Source organism: Diabrotica virgifera, chromosome 6 (genome assembly GCF_917563875.1).
Source record: "Diabrotica virgifera virgifera chromosome 6, PGI_DIABVI_V3a".
NCBI classification, from domain to species: Eukaryota; Metazoa; Arthropoda; class Insecta; order Coleoptera; family Chrysomelidae; genus Diabrotica; species Diabrotica virgifera.
In genome coordinates, this window is record NC_065448.1 from 226787810 (window position 1) to 226805723 (window position 17914).

The 17914-nt window shown below is 32.6% G+C and overlaps 1 protein-coding gene across 1 annotated transcript in view; it reads left to right on the forward strand.

The window, feature by feature from the left end:
* The window catches only part of LOC126886762 (A disintegrin and metalloproteinase with thrombospondin motifs 12-like), a 188061-nt gene that overhangs the window by 96962 nt on the left and 73185 nt on the right, over positions 1 to 17914 (forward strand). The window contains exon 6 of the mRNA XM_050653786.1: positions 10185 to 10334. Coding sequence (XP_050509743.1) covers positions 10185 to 10334 — 150 coding nt within the window. The remainder of the gene's footprint in view (positions 1 to 10184; positions 10335 to 17914) is intronic.

Here is a 17914-nt window from a genome sequence, read left to right on the forward strand (position 1 = left end):
AAAGTTCTTTAACTTGGTGGGACAAGTATTAAAATATATAGAGAATTGACCGAGATAATTGTAAAAAACCCTCATATTTGCACTAATTTATAAATGTTAATAACTGTATTTTTTGCACAACGAAATTTAATTTAACTACTTTAGATTATGCCAATTAAAGGGTTATTTCAGTGTTCTAAATTTCAACCAGATTGACCAAATAGTTTATGAGTTATTCAATTTGTTTATGCCAGAGAGCAATTGTTTAAACAGCTGTTCTTGCCCTAACAGTGACTCTAGAGATATTTTACAAATCCCAATCGATTATTTGAGACTTTAATTTTAAGATGTATTGAAAATGTTTTAAGATTTTATCAAAATTGTTATTAAAAAAACCGTCTGAAAAAGACCCTACTTTTTAGGTTATAAACAATTGGAATAACATTGACAGTTTTTATGTTACACGCTTGTATGTAGGTTCACTGAAAAGCTGGTGAAAAAATATACTTTAAAATTGTAAAAAGAATTTTATGTGACCAATATAAATCAAGTTAGAATTTTTTTTTCAATAAATCATATTTCCATTGTTATAAACATTAAGAGCTGAAAATTGAATGAGTTGTTTAAGAAAATCTGTATTTTATGATCCACTTCATATATTGCATATGCGGTGAAAAAATAAAAAGTCATGACTACTCATGAGTCATGACCATGACCCGTTAAACTGATGGTATTCGTGAAACACCGCCAACGAATGTGAAGGTGAGAATAGCTTCGTTTTATTTTTTAGAATGGAATCCCAATTTAAAACAATTTACAATTAATTCAACTTTTATGTGCAGAGCTCAACAAATCTGGGTACCGAACTAAAGTAGCAGATGAAGATGCAGACGTATTAATAGTGCAGACATCTCTTTACGAACATACATATGAACCTGACAAGATCGTTGTAATAATTTGTAATGATACCGATATAATCATAGTATTGACGCAACTCTCTGTTCCGGACAATTACATATATTTTGAAAGAAAATAAAAGCGAAAAAGGACAATCTATCTATCTATTATAGTTGTAATAGGTTTAAACAATCTCATATAAGAAAATACGTTGGGTTCTTCTTATATAGTTTTACTGGGTGTGATACAACTTTTTAGATCTGACAAATATTTTTTATGACGAGAATGCTAACAAGGAGGACATCATGAAAAACGGATATATCATTGTTGCTTTGTATTCTGCTGCAATTGATGTTACATACAAAAAACACAATAACATATTGGCATTAAATGAGTTACGAATTTAAAATTTTAAATAACCAAATACTCACCACCACATTGAATGCTTTTGGAAAGGATGTAACTAAAATATTTACAGATGGGTCCAAAAGTGAGGTTGGAATAGGTGCAGCATTTTTTGTTTCACACATCAATCATGTCGAAAAATTTAAACTAGCGGATATATTCTCTATTTACAGCGCCGAGTCCTTGGCGATTAAAAAAAGCCTATTATGGTGCACGCTAAATCCAGTTCAAACTGTTTGTATTATGTCAGATTCTAAGTCCGTTTTGCAAGCTATTGAAGGACCTCCAATAAATATATATAATCAAGAATTAATTTGTGAAATAAAAAACTTATTGTACCAATTAAATCAGCAAAATAAAAAAATAATCCTCATATGGGTAAAAGGTCACAGCGGTATTATCGGTAACGAAAGGGTTGATTATGAAGCGAAAGAAGCTTGTAAATCAGATAAATTCGTAAAAATATCTTCACATACCGACTTAAGTACTAAATTAAAAAAATCTATTAAAGACAGATGGACAGAATCTTACAATAATTTTAGCAAGACATCGAAAAATCTTTATTTTCAGCTTTATCCACAACTTCCAAATAAAATACCGCATACGACTTTTGATTATATCAAAAGATATACTTCAGTTATAACTCGCTTAAAATTGAATCACGGCCGTTTTCCGGCGCACCTTCATAAATTAGGGATACTTAACTCCCCGTTATGTGACTGTGACAACATGTCCATAGGTGACATTAACCACATGTTCCTGGAGTGTCAAAAGAATAGCACAGCTATTTTTAAACTATATAATTCCTTAATAGAACACAACACACCTCTCCCTCTCAACATCGGTTCCCTGTTATCTAGCAATAATAAACTCGTCTTCGATGCTATAATAAATTTCATTAAAGAAGCTAATATCGATATTTAATCTTATATACATCTAATATAAATATGCGTATGAATAAAAATAAATTCTGTGGCTAATAGACTGCGTCTAAGGCCATCCCTTTCCTCTACACACACACACACACACACAAAATTTGTAAGAAATACAGGGAAAAAAATTTGCGTTTATCATCAATTACAACACTGGTTAGGTAAAAAACTGGATGCTACCCATACCCAATATGGATAGAAAAAGACTGATATTGATTTTGAACCCATTTACACCTTATATTGTTTGACTCCTTAAGTGATATTAAAACAAATAGCATGTAAATGTTTAACGGGTTGCAAAAGTACAAGATGTGGCTGTAAAAAATATGGTATAAACTGTACGGATCTTTGTACACACTGTGCAGAGTGTGCAGTGGAAGAACAGGAGAAAAAATGTTGCAATCGCGCTGCAGTGGTTCTTGACGATGTCGAGTCAGACTTTGTAGACGATGAACTAACTGTAACTTGCCGAGAAGTCTAGAAGTTGTAGATGTTCACTAGAATAATCAAATTAAAATTCATAAACAATGTTTTATTATTTATTTTTATACTTATTAGATGCCTACCTAGACAAATATTAATAGCTTCTTTCAATTAAATCATAATAAAACAAAAATTAATTTTTTAAAAACTATTAAGGACTTTTATATACTTTTAATTAATGCAATTAAAATAAATAAATATTGTATTGTACTAATTTATAATTATTTTATACTTATATAAAAAATATACTTTGTTTAATAAAATTTAAAGGAATTTTTACGAAATACTTGTAAAATTCAATAACTTTTATAGTATAATTAAATCAATTGATTTTCACGGGATTTTCCCATTTTCCCGGAAGTTGAAATTTGCACAGTTTTTATTATTTTTTTGAGCTAACCCAGTTAAAAAAAGAAGGTTGCGCGAGCTATGGAAGGTGATAATTTATTGCAGTTTTTTTTCCAAAAAAGGAAGCGAAGCTCGAACAGTTCCCACCTTCACTTTCGTTGGTGGTGTTTCACGAGTACCGTCAGTTAGCGATACCGTTATAATAATAAGTTTTTTTATTATTTCACTGCCTATGCAATCTATACACTGGATCATAAAATATAGATTCCCATAAATACAATATGTTCAATTTTCAGCTCTTAATGTTTATAAACAAGGCAAAATTGATTTATTAAAAAAATAATAACTTGATTCATATTAGTCATATACAATTAATTTTTCTATTTTAATATGTATTTTTTCATCAGCTTTCCAGTGAGCCTACATGCAAACGTGTGACATAAAAACTGTCAAAGTTATTCTAATTGTTTATAACCTAAAAATTAGGGCCTTTTTCAAACGGTTTTTTTAATAACAATTTTAATAAAATGTTAAATTTTTTTAATATATCTTAAAAATAGATTCTCGAATAACTGATTGCGATTTGCTAAATATCTCTAGAGTCACTGTTAGGGCAAGAACAGTTGTATAAACAATTGCTCTCTTGGATAAACAAATTGAATAACTTATAAACTATTTGGTCGACTGGTTGAAATTTGGCACACTTAAATAGCCCATTAAATAGCATAACTTAAAGTAGTTAAATTATAAATCATTATGCAAAAAGTAAAGTTATCAATATTTATAAATTAGTGCAAAAATGAGGGTTTTTTGCAATTATCTCGGTCAATTGTTTATATATTTCAATATGTGTCCCACCAAAGTAAAGAACTTTTTAAGGTCTACAATATTTCTTTGAAACATTTTTCTCTAAAATGAACAAAAAACGTTTTATCGTCAAAAAACTGAGTTTTTCATTCTTTGTAACTGTTTAAAAAAAAGAAGAAGAAAAATTAGCTGTACGTCTTGACGGAATTATCATCAGTTATCACTCCTCTACCGTTTAGCACCTTCAAAACCCTGTTTAACATTTTTTCATGTTTTTTTACCTATTAACTGGGGTACCGTGCCAGTTTTCAATGAATTTCCCTCTTTGGAAGAAGAGGAATACGGATATGGTGCAGTTGAAAGCTACTCCAACGATGAAGATTTCGAAATTTAAGACGACTCCGCACGTAAGGGATTCGAACAACAAGAGCTAAATGATTTGGTGCGAGATTTGGGACTATCCAAAAAAGCTTCAGAGCTCTTAGCATCACGACTCAATGAGAAAAACTTGCTTGAAAAGGGTGCCAAGGTATCCTATTTTCGAAGACGAGAAAGGGCATTTCTGCAATATTTTCAAAGTGAAGGTGGATTTGTGTTTGGCCATAATGTAAGTGGTTTAATGAAAGAATTGGGAATTTCAAACTATGTATAACGCATCTGACTCGAGACTGTTTATAGATAGCTCAAAGTGGAGCCTGAAATGTGTTCTCCTCCATAATGGAAATTTATTTGCTTCTGTTGCATCATGAAAGCACGGTACCAAGGTAGATGGGATGTACATATGATTGCTGACTATTTTTGGAGCATCAAGCGCGAATGTACACAACCTGAACACTCCAGAAAAAGCCATAAACGCAAATTTTTTTCTTAATTTGTCAGTAATGTTCATTATTAAACAATTTTATTTGTAAGAACTCGATTTAACTTAAATTAAATGATTTGTAAACTGTATTGTAAACTGATTTTTATTTTACGTTCCTTTATATGCATGATTTTTGAGGATATCCTGTAGTTTAAAAAGTTGACGTGATAGAGAAAATCTGAGGTCATTCTCAGATTCAGACGGCAAAAATTAGTGAAAAACAAGTGTCAGATCTAACTCAACAAAAAATGTGTTCCCAGTGTTATGTATTTTAGAAACGAACTACAAGGTGAACGGGGTTTTATTGTTTCATATGGTCAATGAACCTCTTAATATGAAAAAACCGCGGAGTGCTACCATTTAAAGGAGTGTGTATTTGAGAAAGAGGTGAATTAGTCCCTAGGCACAGGGCGAATTAGGGTGAGTTCGATGTACTTTTGGTATAAACACGTCTACAGGAAAATTGTTCCAGGTTAAATTTACTATCGAAGCATCACATATTAAAGTCAAAAATATTTTTTTTTACAAAAATATATTCAAAAGAAAAGCAAGAAAAAAACACGAAAGATTTTGTTTTTTGCCCAATAACATTTTTCCACTGGAATATAGGTATAGGCATTGCTTCACAGAAAAAAACTTCCATCCTTTCTCTTTAAAATGACATTTCGTAGAAGTTTCTAGGTTTTATAGTTTCCAAAATATGATTTTTCAAAGTTCGCCACTCACAACGATTTTGGCCCATTTTCCTTGATACTTTTCAAACATTGTTCTGTAACTTTTTTGTACGTAGCTTTAGGTATGTTACAGTTTAGATAGGTAGTTTAGTAAAAAAGTTACATTTAATAAGAAGAAACGTCAATTGTAGAAGGCTTTATGACTATTTTTAAGCAAGATATGGTTGTTCAAAATTTTATACTTTTAATGATTTTTGATATATTTTACGATTAGGTATTTTTAAATTTCTCATTATAACTTTTTTTATTGTATATTAATTCAACTACATATATATACATTGGACAATAAAAAAGAAAGCTTATTTTCTTTATTTTAAAATGGTTTATTGTAAAAAATTCTAGGACTATTTTTAAACAAGATATATGCTTCTTCAAAATGTGAAATATTATACACATGCAATAAATAGGTTCCACTTAAGTTGGAACCAGATGGAAAACTTTTTTGTTTTTAACTGTATGAAAAAAATTATTATTTATAAAATGCTCTGCATAGTCTAAAATCTAAGATACCATCATCAGATGTAAAATTTTATCAATAGTGTACGAGGTATGTTAAAAATATGAATTTCGCTCAAGAGTAAAGTACCTTTATACAGGGTGATTGATTAGTAGGGTAAAGCTCAATAGCTCCGCTATAGTAATAGATAGCAATAAAAGTTAATAACAAAAATTTTAGCCACCTTTGAGCTTCACATTACAAAATTAGTTAGAATGTTACAGGGTGTTCGATAACACAGTGGCAGACCTAACTTTTGTTTTTTTAAAAGGAACACCCTATATTTTATTTTATATTCGAAATCCTGTTAACTTCGCCATCACAAAAATATAAAGGTTTGTAATGTTATACAGGGTATTTACAAAGTTATAACCAATTTCGTATGAAAATCGTAACAAGTTCAACTCCCTGTATAAATAAAAATAAGCCCAACAGCAATGGTTTATTAATGCCATATTTTTTATTTATTGTGTACGCAAGTACATTATTTTCTCAGTAATGTTAAATGGAACACCCTGTATTTTATATCATTATTGAAAAGTAACATTAACGTACTTTAATTTTTATATAACATTCTTTATGCCCAAATTTATTATTTTTCGAGATATTTTCATTTTTCAGAGCAAATTATTTTAGGTGTTTAAATTTAGCTAAATTTTAAGTAAGCCATGACTGAATTAACAATTGAAGATTACCGATTATCAATCTGGTAATCAATGTAACACTGTAGCAAATAAAGAAATAAAAATAATTTATTAGTAATACATTTTACAAACAAAAACACAACCACTACATGCAACGTTTTTGAAACAATTAAAAACTATATTTTTATGTAAATGCAACAAATAAACCAAGAAAATTAGTAATAAATTTCACAAAAAAACACACAAACACAAAATACACTATTTTGTGAAGACAATTAAACACTGCTTTTGTATGTAAATGTAACAATGTAACAAATAAAGAATGAAACATAATTTATCAGTAATACATTTTGCAAAAAAACATATTTGAAAATATTAGAAGCTACTTTTAATCAAATATTTTTAATATTTAATTACCTACATAAGGTGTTCAAAAATTATCTCCTAACACATTTATGTACGCCTAAAAACGATCATTGAATGAGCTACTTACTCTACGGAGCATTTGTAAATTAACACATCGAAATACACTTTGTATTCTATTTTTCATCTCATCCCTTGTTGTTGGAGGTATTTTATAAACTTCATTATTAACGTAACCCCAAAAAACTCAGTCCAGTTTATTAAATTCTGGTGATTTGGGTGGCCACGCTACTGGTCCATTGAAAAATGAAAATGTCTCGAAAACTAATAAATTTAGACATAGGGAATGTTATCTAAAAATTAAAGTACGGTAATGGTACTTTTCAATAGTGATATAAAATACAGGGTGTTCCATTTAAAATTACTGAGAAAATAATGTACTTGCGTTTTGATTCACCCTGTATTTAATATAAAGAAAATTAGCAATATCGACCATTCTTCAAAATTTTGACAATATGTTAAAAAATATGGCATTAATAAACCATTGTTGTTTTGCTTATTTTTATATATACAGGGAGTTGAACTTGTTACGATTTTCATATAAAATTGGTTATAACTTTGTAAATACCCTGTATAACATAACAGACCTTTATATTTTTGTGATGGAGAAGTTAACAGAATTTTGAATTTAAAATAAAATGTAGGGTGTTCCATTTAAAAAAAACATAAGTTTGGTCTGCCACTGTGTTATCGAACACCCTGTAACATTCTAACTAATTTTGTAATGTGAAGCTCAAAGGTGGCTAAAATGTTTGTTATTAACTTTTATTGCTATATATTACTATAGCGGAGCCATTGAGCTTTACCCTACTAATCAATCACCCTGTATTTCCCAATAGCGAAAAGTGTTTTTTAAGAAAAGTTATTTGGAATTAAAAATTATGTTATAATGTGCAATTATATTCTTCAAATTGAAAAAAATAAAAAAAATTTAATTTTTTTCTCAAATTACTGATACCCTTGGATATCCTCTTGATATCTGGTTAAAAAATAGTCCTACAATTTTTTGCAATACACCATTTTAAAGTAAAGAAAATAAACCTAAATGTACATGAAAAAAAGTCATAATAAGAAATTTAAAAAATAATCATTAAAAATATCAAAAATCATTAAAAGGAAGTAAAACCTTGAAAAAGTTTAACTTGCTTAAAAAGAGCCGTATAACCTTACACAATAGACCCTTTTAAAGGTAATTAACTTTTCTTTCTACTAAAAGTAGACCATTCTACCACTGCATATACCTAGATATGCGTAGAAAAAAGTTACAGAAAAATATATGCGAAATAATGGGGAAAATGGCCCAAAAATGCTGTGAGCGGCGAACTTTGAAAAATCCTATTTCGGAAACTATAAATCCTAGAGACTTTTGCCAAACTTCATTCTAAAGAGGAAGGACGGAAGTTATTTTTCGCTGAAGCAATGCCTATACCTATATCCCTGCTTTCACAAAATTGCTTTCAGTCTCGTTTTTCTTGCTTTTCTTTTGAATATATTTTTATAAAAAAAAATTTTTGACTTTAAAATGTGACATTTCGATAGGAAATTTAACCTGGAATCATTTTCCTGTAGACGTGTTTGTACCAAAAGTGCATAGAACTCACCCTAATTCACCCGGTGCCTAGGGACTAATTCACACCATTTTTCAAAACGCACTTATTTAAATGGTAGCCCTCCGCGGTTTTTTCAAATTTACCGGTCCATTGACCATACGAGACAATTAAATCCTGTTAATCTTGTAGTTCCTTTTAGCTCTCTTATTTTGAACATAATCAATAGCCTAGTTGGGAGGACGAGTCAGTTCCACAGCACAGGCCATAATTGACCCGTTTTGCATCCTCCCAGGAGCTGTCATCCTTAGCTCATTGTTAATCCTACTATTTCCAGGATGGTGGACAAATCACCAGGGGACACTTATATCGGCAGGTGTAGACGAGGGCGCGCCGAACGAATTTCGTGTTTCGTCGTGTGGTTCACACTTCCTGCATAGAGGTGTGTCTACTAGCCCCAGTGTGTGTTTGCTTAGTTGACAGTCGCCAGTTAAAAAACCCACTGTCAAGCGTAGGTTTTTCTTGGGTATTTCCAAGTGTTTTTCTGATGCTGACTTCCCAAGGTTCCTTAATGTTACTTTGGCAAGTCTACATTCGAGCCCTTCTTCTCATCGTTTCACGGTTTGCATATGAGAGTATCATTTGAAAATTTCCGCGATTGTTGTAGTTAATCAGCCAAAAACATCACCAGGCCGTAAGAGTCTTAGGCTTGTTGCCTTCCTAGCCAGCTGGTCAGCAATGCGGTTGCCTTTATTTCTATCGTATCCTTTAACGCAGATCAAGATGATCGTGTTACCATCCGAAGCTTGGGCTAGAGACTCATGACACTCCATTACCAACCCTGATCTGGCAAGTGGTCTATTCAGGGTTAGTAGCGCTTGTCTGCTGTCTGTGCAGGTTATTATGGTTTTACCTGCTAACGTTTACTAAAGTTTGTACCTTTTCGGGTTATCTATTTTGCGGCTAGGAGATTCCAGTCAGTCCAGTTTGGACTACGCTTCTTTGTATATCCCGCATCCTGAGCCTTCTTCCATTCAGGATCCATCGGTGGAGTCTATATGTAATACGCATTTTCCACGTTTGACTTCTTACGTTTCCTTGTTTCAATTTTGTAGGGTTTATCAAAGACACATAACATAAACGTGGCATCAGCATATCGTAGTTTTTTTATTTCTACTAAAGTTGCTCTACCTTGACATACCCTATATTGAATAGAATGGAAACATTATACATTCCTACCTAACTCTTATACTACTTTTATCTATTACAGCAGCGATTCTCAACCTGTGAAGCGCGCCCCCCTAGGGGGGCGCGCTTTTAATAATTATGGGGCGTGAGCATATAAAAAAATACACCAACATCATTAACTAATTTACTAAAATCAAATCAAAACAAAATTCTGACAAAATAAAAAATAAAATACACATGATCACTGAATAGGAGTTATAATCATAAAGAGCACTCAATACTAAAAAGTAAGATTTTACTGTTTTTTGTCGAAATTATTGAACGAGGGGGGACGCGGTGAAAATAATTATGGAAGATTGGGTCGCAAAGGGTATAAGGTTGAGAAACGCTGTATTACAGTCTTAATACTTGTGCAGAAACTTGATTTTTATTTTTTCAGGTACGACATATGTGCGGATGAAGGCAAGGATTGTGGACTGATGGGTTTAGCTTACGTCGCTGCAGCTTGTACAAAAGAAGAAAATTGCGCCATTAATGAAGACGGTGGTTTAACTTTGGGAATCGTCGTTGCTCACGAAATTGGCCACGTGTACGTATACAGAGTGGACAAAAGCCTGGAAACGCTTAATAATCTCTTATGCGAGCTCCACACTCTCGCCGAAGTCGATCGAGGTTCAACAAGTACGAGAGTGTAGACGGCCACCTTGTGTAACTTTGCCTCACTTCGTTCTACTTCCATTCTCTGTCGGTCTGGTCAAAGGGATCTTTGTCGATATCGCACCGCTCTTTGTCGGTATCGCACTTCCTCGCGAACTAGAACGAGTGTGTAGAGAGGTACTTCGGACTTCGGTCAACTTTAGCGGCGAAGTAACTTCGCCGAGAGTGTGGAGCCCGTTTTAAATTAATATTCTGAAATTTACACAAAAAGAAAAGAGCCTATTCTGCAATATCGAGATTTCAAATTTGATGTTTGCAGTGGTGACAGATTTACCATTTTTCTGATATCATTAGTCACTTTGTTTTATTTAATATTACAACCTACTCCATTTGATCCATACGAGATTATATTATTATATTTTCAAAATCTTTCAATACATTTTCGTGCAGTTCATTTATGGTTATAGGGTCTAAATTGTCTACTTCTATTCTTTGGTTCACTACATTGTTTTTTTCGTGATAGCAGTGAGTTTGTAGCATCTCTTAGAAATATTCTCTCCATCTGTTCATTATTTCATTTTCTTCTGTAAGAATTTCGCTAGTTTTATTCTTTTTGTTTCCTAATTCTTGAATTTTTTCTTTTCTCATTGATTTTAATACTCCATAGAACAGTTTTTGATTTTACTTACTGTTTATTTCCATATTTTCTCCAAATTCTATCCATTTGTCCTTCTTTGCCTTTGTAACCAGTTCTTTTACTAGTCTCCTGTGTTTTTTATATTCTTCATAGTTTTCTGGTGTTTTGTTTTGTAAGTATATTTTCCAAGCATTTTTCTTTCTTTAAACTTGTTTTATTTCTTTATTCCATCATGCAGTTTGCTTTCTTTTATTGCTCTTTTTACTTGTTCCAGATACTTCTGTCGCTGTATTTAGTATTGTCTCTTTGAAGTAGTTCCATAATTGTTCAACGTTTTGACCCTCTCTAATTTCTTTAGTATTTTCTAATTTTTGATTTATGGTCATCTGGTACTTCTCGGTATTCTCTGTATTTGTCAACTTATATGACCTAATAGTTTCATATTCTTGCTTCTTTTCTAGTTTTGAAGTAATTTAGTAAATATAGAATGCTGTGGTTTTGACATTAATTCATAAAATTAAATACAGCTTGACGTTTATAGAAAGTTCTGTAAAACAAATTGTATTACTAACTATAGCTGACAGTTACTTCATGTGTTTTCAAAAGCTCTACAATCAAAATGAAAAATGTTTCCAATCCATTCTCTTACCCCTAAGGCGACGAGACGGTACAAATATCGTAAAGCGTTTTGAGGAAACTGGACTAGTAAAGGAGTTTCGTTTAAAATTCACATAATATATTCTCAGGCAGAGCTGGAAATATATTATGCGAAACATAAGAATTCATTAAAATCCTACAAAATCCAGTTGTTGCAAGAATTAAATGAAGATGAATATGACCGCATATTACAGTTTATGAGGTAATGATAAACAAAATTTTAATTGGTACTTCATTAACAAGATATGGTTTCCCAACGTAGTAATGTTTACACCAGTGTTTCCCAAGGTGGGGCCCACACCCCACAGGGGGCAATTTGATTGTTAAGGGGGGCAATTCGAAAATGGACTCAACACTAGATTAACCCTTTCGGTACTGGTCCTTTAAATTCAATGGTAGGTTTCGGTACCAAATTTAACGAAAAAAGCGTATAAGTATTTCGCTAGACCAAAATATCGACTGGATGTTTTTCGACGTCAAGTAAACTTAAAATCTTGAAAAGAGAACAACATTAAAGTCTCTTTACTGCTCATACTTCAACTAATAGTCGTGTTCTTGAGGCTAGTTATCAAATTTCTTTATTAATCGCTCAAACGGGAAAAATCCTACTGTAGGGGAGAGTTTAATAATACTTATCAATATCAGCATTTCTTAACAATTCTTGAAAAAGATGACAAATATGTAAAAGCTTTGCAACTCAGTAACAATACTGTTAGCAGAAGAATAGACAAAATAAGTGAAGATATAGAAAAACAACTTGTTGAAAAGCTGAAAATAGGAAAGTCAGTGAAAATGGATGAATCAAATTTCAGAGACAGTGAGGCAGTATTGATAACTAACGTAAGAGATATGTACTGAGAAAGAGTAGCTTGTTGAAAAATTGTTGTTCTGTAAATGATTATAAAGCACCACTACCTCCAAAGATATATAAAAAGCTAAAAAACTGCTTGACGTCAATAATATACCAATAAAAAATATAAAATCTTGTGCTGCAGATGGTGCTCCTAATATGATGGACAAGAAAAATGGCTGCTAAAAATTGATGAAAGATGCAAATCGAGAAATTATTATTGTGCATTTTGTTATCCATGAGGAAAACTTGGTAGCTAAAAACATCTCACCTGTTCTAAATGAAGTACTGCATCCAGTAATAAAGTGTATTAATGCTATTAAAACTAATAAAACTAATACCAAATGTGAGCTCCTGTACAAGTTATTTTGTGAAGAACAAAATGAAGACCCCACGAGACTTTTACTTCATACTAAACTAAGATGGCTACCTAAGATGATTGAAAATATTTGTGGAACTGTTTGGTACCCTTTGAAAAATTTGAACAGTTTCATTGACTCCAAAAATGTGAAGTAACTGATAACGCTTTACTTATTATTGTCAAACATCTGAATAGTATATCGTCATGTGGGGTGCCAAATCCTTTATGTGAAAAACGGTAACTTTTCAGGAGAGCAAAAATACTGTTTTATTTTTATTCTACTACTCCTATGAAAAAAATTTGAATGCCGAAAATTAAATTATATATTTTTGCATATATCCAATGTAAATTTTTTACATATAAACAAAAGACTAAGGCACCAGAATTTTTTTTTCTCAAAATCTGCACATAACGGATTTTTCGGTATCACAAGTCTCCTGCATGTGATAGGACGCACATGAAGGATTTGCACGTAGCTAAATTTACAGCTAAACTTGACCACTATGTGTTAAAATCTACAAGAAAATTGCCTTAGATTAATTATAAAAAAAAACTACACAATGTTTTCATAGCAAAAATGTAATCAGAACCACTCTTAATATTTGAATATAAAAAAATAATCAAAAGTTTTTATATTATTGTAGGGGCCAACTGATTAGTCTTGATATCAAAGCACTATCCATAAGCATTCACTGTAAAGCTCCTTACTTCAAATAATATTCACGCTATGGTTTGACCCCCATTTTATAAACTATCATAGTTAAGTAACAAAACAAAATTATTACAAAATCAATGTACATCGCGTTCACTTTATCTCGTCCTTCCTCAAGGAGTGAGGTAAATACATAATATATGAAAAATAAACAAGATACAAAATAAACTCTTTCGTCTTTAGTTAGAACAATAATAAAGTAGCATAGCACTAGGATTAATAATACTTATAGGAACAAATGTACCTACCATTTTTAAAACAGTCTTAATGTTGAGAAGTCTTGTAAAACATTCTTTTGTACATATATAACAATAAAAGTAATAAGACTTTTGCTTAGAAAATAAGTATTTTGCTTAGCTAAGTACAATTACGAGAACAATTCCGAGATCAAAACCTTTATAATATAAAATCACTTAACGATAGAAATACTTCTCCAGTTACACTGCATCCACACACACACAGCAGACATCATCAGTTTCTTATAAGGATTAAATATGAGTTAGACTGTCGTAGAAACCATGATAGTCAGAGTGCAGGTATTGCTTCAATGATTGGAGATTCTCGAATTTTGTGCCTTCGATTTTCCGAGCTTCAGTATACAGGGATTTCAAGCTATTACTGTTTACTCGCACACGCTGAGGAAGTTTCTGCCAGTCATCTGGCTGACGCAGTTTATAATATATTTCAGTTAGAACAATAATAAAGTAGCATAGCACTAGGATTAATAATACTTATAGGAACAAATGTACCTACCATTTTTAAAACAGTCTTAATGTTGAGAAGTCTTGTAAAACATTCTTTTGTACATATATAACAATAAAAGTAATAAGACTTTTGCTTAGAAAATAAGTATTTTGCTTAGCTAAGTACAATTACGAGAACAATTCCGAGATCAAAACCTTTATAATATAAAATCACTTAACGATAGAAATACTTCTCCAGTTACACTGCATCCACACACACACAGCAGACATCATCAGTTTCTTATAAGGATTAAATATGAGTTAGACTGTCGTAGAAACCATGATAGTCAGAGTGCAGGTATTGCTTCAATGATTGGAGATTCTCGAATTTTGTGCCTTCGATTTTCCGAGCTTCAGTATACAGGGATTTCAAGCTATTACTGTTTACTCGCACACGCTGAGGAAGTTTCTGCCAGTCATCTGGCTGACGCAGTTTATAATATATTTCACCATCTTTGTAATGCAAAGCTCTGATGTCATTCACTGTAGGGTCTCCAGCTCTTTTTCCCGGCCTGATAGAATCATAATTGCAAACCTTCTCATAGTCTTTGAAAAACGTGTAGTCCAAATAATGCACATTATATGGTTGTCTTGGTCTGGCCTCGGTCATTTTAGTTACATAGTCGACAGGAGCATAAATTGGTGGCTTGAATTTCTTCTCTAGCGTAGAATGTACACTGTCAACTTCCATCATTGTGTGTCCTTTTTCAAGTATTATTTGCTCTATTTCGACATGTTGGGTCTTCGAGAGGTTTGCCAAAGCAGACGCCAAGACTTTGTTCCTGTTTTGGTAGGAACATCCGTCTGAAATCAATATAAACTTTTTATATGCCGTTTGCTTTTTTAAGAAATCTACGATGCAGCTTGTGAATTCATTGGTCGTCACTCCACCATTCGCCTCATGCCATACGTATAGGTGTACATCTTGTGTGTTGTTTAAGTATATAGAAAAATTGTGCAGTTGCAATTTTTGCTTGTAGTATTGAACAGAAACTAATATTTTTGGACACAGTAGGACGCTTTGTACATCCATAGTAATAACCAATACATCTGAAAAGACCGTCAAGCTTAAAGCATCTGATTTAGCAATCATAGCTTCATTCTTTTTCAGAATGTGAAGTTTGTAATCTTCTTCGGATGTATGTCCTTCTTTGTAGGAAACACACACATCGCACTGGTCTTTCCGAGGTTTGAAGATGGAAACCTTTTCTGATTACAATACCATATAGAAGACCCTTTTGCTAGCTTTTGGTTTCGTGTTGTCTTGACACCAAATAAGATAGATCCGGTGCATGTGAGCGTTACTCTCGAAGGTATCTTCAACGTACATCCTGTTAGTGTATGCCCGACAGTAGTGACTGCTTACTTTTGGTAATAAATTTAACCACTCCTTAACAGATTGCTGCTTTTCTGCATTATTAGTCACAGTCGTTATTGTCTTGGTCGTTCGCTTTTGATGTCTAGTTCTTAGGTCTTGGTTTGTCCCAGTTGCAGGTTGTTCCGCCTGAAGTGCCTTGATCCATTCCGTGACGGTTTCAGCCTGCAAGTCTAACGTGTTCATTATAAAATTTTTACAGACTCTTATAGGCATATTTTCGTCGTCTGGAAGAAAATAGTCGAATGCTAAATTTTTATGCTGATTTTCAGGGACACACTCTTTACGTCGTCTGATCACGGGGCGCATGCGGATAAGATTTTTGAGGTATGCTTTTTTTGCTTCCCAGGTACCAAGAGACCAGAAATACTTGAAAAAAGATTGCCGTCTGTCTTCTGATATCAAACTGCAGAGAAAGCTCCTATCAGACTTAGCGGTTGCAGAATGTAAGCATTGTTTTTTTTTATAGACCTTCCTGTATGCAGGTCATAGTAAGACTTGGATTTACTGTTGTCGTCAGCAATGCATTTCCTTTTACGGCTGTTGTATTTTTGACCTAGAACCCGTTGTATCTTATTTTTATTTCGATTTTTGGAGACATTCTCAGTTTCGGAAGTCTCGGAGCCGCTACTATCGTCAAAATCGAAGTTTTCAGGTACTTCAGATGGTTCGTTCGGTAAAAATAGACCACTGACTTCATCCAAGTAACAATTGTTCGAGTCGACAATTTCCATAACATCTACGAGTTTGAGAATGCCAGTCTCTGCATCTAGAATGAATTCACCTGTAGGTATCTGTGGTAATACGTGACTATTGCACCCGGTTTCCAATATATGGTATGAATTACAACAAGTGCTTGGTGGGGGGTTTGAAGTGAACTCCATAACTTCCGATTCTTCACAAGTAAGTACATCAATCTGATCACTACAATGAACCTCATTTGTTGTCTCTCCAAAAGGAGCATACTTGGAAGGAGACGTTTTCGTAGTAACTGGATCCAATTCAGCAGATTGGCAATTTTCTGTACCGCAAAAAGTATGTTTCTTGCTTGTTGGATCATAAGCTTTGGGTATGAAAACATTAGATAAAATTGATACCTTTGACGTTGAAGGGACGTTGGAATCTATACTTCTTCTACCTACTGCTAGGTCTAGCAATAGTCTGGATCGCTGTGAAGCAGAACTCATAGTTTCTGTAAAAAACAAAATACATATGAAATGAAATTCTTTATTGCCAAACACAGCAGTGATAAAAAGGTGTTATATAATATTCAGTAGATTCTTGGCTGTGGTAGGGTATTAATTTATCGTTGAAAGACTGGTAAATTCTGAACATACTTGAATGAATCAGGGAAGTGAAAGAAGAGTATATTAAAGTGTGTAAATATTTACACATTTTAATATACTGTTCTTTCACTTCCCTCATTAATTTATCGCTACTATCCGTCCTACCAATCTTACCCTAATCTAATAAGTTGCGACAAAAATGTTAATAGAAAGAATGAATTATATCAGCAGCTGTTAATGTTTAACAATGTGCAAGTAACGCAAAATAGCCTCATTGCAGTTTTATAGTACCTTAGGAAGAACATCGAACGTTTAGATTTAGTACCCCACTGCCAATGCTAATGCACACAAAAAGGATAAATTTGAGGTTAGTTTTGCGATGTCGTTTTTAAATAGGTGTTTGCTTAGTTTTATTAGGAAAACAAAAAATAGTACTTACCATTATATTTATTATAACACTGATTTTAATGTGAAAAATACGTAGTTTTGACAAGCTTTCAATTATTTTAACACACTTTTTCACTACGAGAACACATTTCTTGCGTCGTGCACGTAGGTATGAAGAACTGTCAAATCCGTTATGTGTTATTTCAAACACATAACGGATCTTCCTATAACGACTTTACATAAAGGATAAGCAAGTGCAAGTTCTAGGTCGAATTTCACAAAACGGATAATACCAATCGATAGAGCGGCAAAAATGGAATCGAACTGCCAAATAAAAAAAAATTGAAAAAATGCACATAACGGATTTGGCACCCCTCATGACGATATCGCCTGATTTAAAAGAAATTTTTTCTGATTTAAAACAAATTGATTTTGAACATGGATGATGCAGCCAATATTAGAGGATTTTTCCGATATATCAAATGTGCATTATCAAGAAGAACT